Source organism: Aquarana catesbeiana, linkage group LG07, assembly GCF_042186555.1.
Source record: "Aquarana catesbeiana isolate 2022-GZ linkage group LG07, ASM4218655v1, whole genome shotgun sequence".
Classification (NCBI taxonomy): Eukaryota; Metazoa; Chordata; class Amphibia; order Anura; family Ranidae; genus Aquarana; species Aquarana catesbeiana.
In genome coordinates, this window is record NC_133330.1 from 342302130 (window position 1) to 342306700 (window position 4571).

The 4571-nt window shown below is 48.6% G+C and overlaps 1 protein-coding gene across 1 annotated transcript in view; it reads right to left on the minus strand.

The window, feature by feature from the left end:
- Positions 1-1957, minus strand: part of RAD54L (RAD54 like) — a 7984-nt gene extending 6027 nt beyond the window's left edge. Inside the window, 1 exon segment of the mRNA XM_073592089.1 lies at positions 1902-1957. Coding sequence (XP_073448190.1) covers positions 1902-1957 — 56 coding nt within the window.
- Positions 1958-4571: the final 2614 nt, after the last annotated feature.

Sequence of the window (4571 nt, forward strand, 5' to 3'; positions counted from 1 at the left end):
GTCCCCTCCCCTCATTGAAGCACCCCATGATCCCACCCCCCCCACTGCCACATTTGTCCCCTCCCCTCATTGAAGCACCCCTTGATCCCCCCCCCCCACTGTCACGTTTTCCCTCTCCCCTTATTGAAGCGCCTGATCCCCCCACTGCCACATTTGCCCTCTCCCCTTATTGAAGCACCCTATGATTCCCCCATACCTAACATGTCACACTTTAAAATTGCGCACACGCGAGAAATGGCGCCAAACTACGGTACTTAAAAATCTTCACAGGTTACCTGTTTAGCGTTACAGAGAAGGCCTAGCGCTAGAATAATTGCTCTCGCTCTAACGTTCTAGGCGGTACCTCACATGTGGTTTGAACACCGTTTACATATGTGGATATGCGGGCGTGACCTACATATGCGATAGGTTCTGCGTGCGTGCGTGCATTGGGCATTAAAACTTTTTTTTTTTTTTTTTATGTTTATTTTATTTTTTTTATTTTATTTTTTTTTAACTTTCCCTTTTACTTTTACATTTTTTTAAGGAGAGGTGGCTAAATCATGACATGTTTGGTATCCGTTTAATCGGCATAACATCATATTTTATATTTCACCAAAAATGGGGTTATGGAAAGGATTCACAGCTCTTTACTTTTTCCACATTTTGTTATGTTACAACCTTATTCCAAAATGGATTCAATTCATTATTTTCCTCAAAATTCTACAAACAATCCCCCATAATGACAATGTGAAAGAATCACTTTTTTTTTTTAAAGAGCCTTTGCGCAATACTTTGGCGAAGCTCATTTGTCACCAATTGCAGCCTCAAGTCTTGTTGAGTATGATGCTACAAGCTTGGTACACCTTTTTTGGCAGTTTCTCCCATTCTTCTTTGTAGGACCTCTCAAGCTCCATCAGGTTGGATGGGGAGCGTCGGTGTACAGCCATTTTCAGATCTCTCCAGAGATGTTCAATTGGGTTCAAGTCTGGGCTCTGGCTGGGCCACCGAAGGACACAGAGTTGTCCCGGAGCCACTCCTTTGTTATCTCAGCTGTGTGCTTAGGGTCGTTGTCCTGTTGGAAGATGAACCTTCACCCCAGTCTGAGGTCCAGAGCGATCTGGAGCAGGTTTTCATCAAGGATGTCTGTACATTGCTGCATTCATCATTCCCTCGATCCTGACTAGTCTCCCAGTTCCTGACGCTAGAAAACATCCCCACAGCATGATGCTGCCACCACCATGCTTCACTCTAGGGATGGGATTGGCCAGGTGGTGAGTGGTGCCTGGTTTCCTCCAGAAATTACGCTTGCCATTCAGGCCAAAGAGTTCAATCTTTGTTTCATCAGACCAGAGAATTTTGTTTCTCATGGTCTGAGAGTCCTTCAGGTGCCTTTTGGCAAACTCCAGGTGGGCTGTCATGTGCCTTTAACTGAGGAGCGGCTTCCGTCTGGCCACTCTACCATACAGGCCTGATTGGAGGAGAGCTGCAGAGAAGGTTGTACTTCTGGAAGGTTCTCCTCTCTCCACAAAGAAACGCTGGAGCTCTGTCAAAGTGGCCATCAGGTTCTTGGTCACCTCCCTGACTAAGACCCTTCTCCCCCGATCGCTCAGTTTGGCCGGGCGGCCCGCTCTAGGAAGAGTCCTGGTGGTTCCAAACGTCTTCCATTTAAGGATGATGGAGGCCACTGTGCTCATTGGGACCTTCAACGCTGCAGAAATGTTTCTGTACCCTTCCCCAGATCTGTGCCTCCATACAATCCTGTCTTGGAGGTCTACAGACAATTCCTTGGACTTCATGGCTTGGTTTGTGCTTTGACATGCAGGACCTCATATACTGTATATTCTGTTTTTTTGCATTAAAATAACTAAAGTCCATCCTCAAGTTTTGTACACAGGAACGCTCTGTTCATACATCAGTACTGTGTGCAGGAACCTGAATACGGCTTTAACACTCCGTGGCACTGTAAGTGGGTCATTGAGGGATAAACTCAGGGAATACGGGGCGGTTCTCATGGATCACAATGATGATAGTTGGGGATCATTGTACGGTGTGGATGATCTCCCAGCCCCCCCCCCCCCGGACGCACACATAGCCACTCTCCACCGTCTTCTCTTCACTGGAGGCGTTTCAATTAATTCTTTGCTGAAAGAGATCCGGGCGGCGGTGAAATGAATCTTTTCTCTTCATGGGAATTGGGTCTTCCCTCATCTCTGGCACCGTCCTCCGCCCACTCCCCGAATAAAGAGACTTTCATTTGTTATCGGAGATAAGTTGGCAGAGGCGGGCTGACCTAATGGAACAGAAAACTCATTTGCTGGGCACAGCCATGCTTGAAATCCTGCCGAGAGAATGTCAGCGACTTTATACCATAAAGAAGTCTGAAAGTCATTTCATTGTGTGCGACTCGGCACTGAACTCTGCGTTATGCAATGTAACACCGAGCCCTAAAGGGGTTAATACAGACTCTTATATAGAGTCTATACAGCCAAAGTTTAATCTGCTTATATTCTGTCTCCCCCCCCCCCCGCCCCCCATCAACATGATAATGAAATTCTTACATAAAACTTTTCCATTTTCATTACATATATTATTTTAGTCCCAGTGAGGTCATCTTCAGGTCTCTGTGCTTCTCTATGCAATGCAGACACATCATGGCTGGTGGGAGGGGCCAGCAGGGGACTGTACATAGCTTCCTGAAAACATCACAGCACCGGCCCGCAGTACTTCTCTCAGGAGCCTTCAGCCCTGATGCAAGCAGTGGGAGGAGTTATGCAAATATCAAAAGGCCTTAATGGATGGGAATTATGGAAGAGTGGGTGTTCCTAAGCAGGCTGTATTTGCATAGATAACACCCATATGTGATGCTGAGCCTTCCATTAATGAAAGAACTGAAACCCAATGAATGAAAGGAGCAGGACAGGGACAGTCAGGCTGGGGAGGAAAGGGCTAGTTGATGCTGGATGTCCTCCAGCCAGGAAATGAGACGGGCTCTATCTGACTTGCTGCAGCTTCTAATGCACATGGTGAGAAGCTCCCAGTGTGCAGTGAAAGCAGAGGAAGCCATTTTAGTCCAAGAGAGGAGCCGCTACACCTGTGCAAGACTGAAGGGGAGGCCGAAGTTCTCCTAGAAGAGAACTGACCTTACTTTCCCACTGTGGAATGGTAATTGAGGTTCTGTTCTGTGATTGGTGGACAGTTTTCCCCAATCAGGAGAAAAGGTGTCTAAGGGGTGAAAGATATTGGCACTTGCAGATGAAAATCCCTCAAATTGGAGGTGAGAGATAACCCAGGCCCATCATGTGAGGACTTTACAGACTTTCCTGTCCCGAGCCCCTTAACCTCCCACAGGGACTTCCAGAGACAGACTCTGATGAGTGAAACTGGTAAAAGATCTGGGATGTTTGGATATGAGAGAGGTCTTCAGTAAAGGGCGTCCACCCGTCCTAATAGAGAATTTGCGGAGTGGAAGGTGAAGTGATTTCTGGATGAGGACAGAAGACAAAAGTGAGGTGTAAGGAGGACATATCGGAGGAGGGAAAGATATCTCCCTGGCACTGGGGACTACTCAGGTCTTGGAGGAGGATGTGTGAGGTCTCCTAGATGGAGCAATGAGACATGAGGGTAAAGACCATGTCAGCAGTGGGATGGGGGTTAAGGTTGTTCCATGTCTGCAGAGAGATGGGGGTGAAGGTTGATCCATGTGTGTAGTAGTATGAGGTGAAGGTTGGTCTATGTCTGCAGTGGGATGGAGGTGAAGGTTGGTTCATGTCTGCAGTGAAATGGGGTACGAAAGTTGGTTCATGTCTGTAGAGGTATGAGCGTAAAGGTTGGTCCATGTCTGCCGAGGAATGGGCGTGAAAGTTGGTCTATGTCTGCAGTAGGATAGGGGGTGAAGGTTGGTCTATGTCTGCAGTGGGATGGAGGTGAAGGTTGGTTCATGTCTGCAGAGGGATGGGCATGGGGGTTGGTCCATGTCTGCAGAGGGATGGGCGTGAAGGTTGGTCCATGTCTGCAGTGGGATGGGGGTTAAAGTTGTTCCTTGGCTGCAGAGGGATCAGGGTGAAGGTCAGGCTATTTCTGCAGTGGGATGGGGGTGAATGTTGGTCTATGTCTGCAGTGTGATCGGGGAGAAGGTTGGTCCATGTCTGCAGAGGGATGGGCATGAAAGTTGGTCCATAGTGGGATGATCGTGAAGGTTGGTCCATGTCTGCCAGGGAATGGGCTTGAAGGTTGGTCCATGTCTGCAGTGGGATGGGGCGAAGGTTGGTCCATGTCTGCAGAGGGATGGACGTGAAGATTGGTCCATGTCTTCCGGGGAATGGGCTTGAAGGTCGGTCCATGTCTGGAGTGAGATGGGGGTGAAGGTTGGTCCATGTCTGCGGTGGGATGGGGGTGAAGGTTGGTCTATGTCTGCAGTGGGATGGAGGTGAAGGTTGGTTCATGTCTGCAGAGGGATGGGCGTGAAGGTTGGTCCATGTCTGCAGTGGGATGGGGGGTGAAGGTTGGTCTATGTCTGCAGTGGGATAGGGGGTGAAGGTTGATCTATGTCTGCAGTGGGATGGAGGTGATAGGGGTTGGTCCATGTCTGC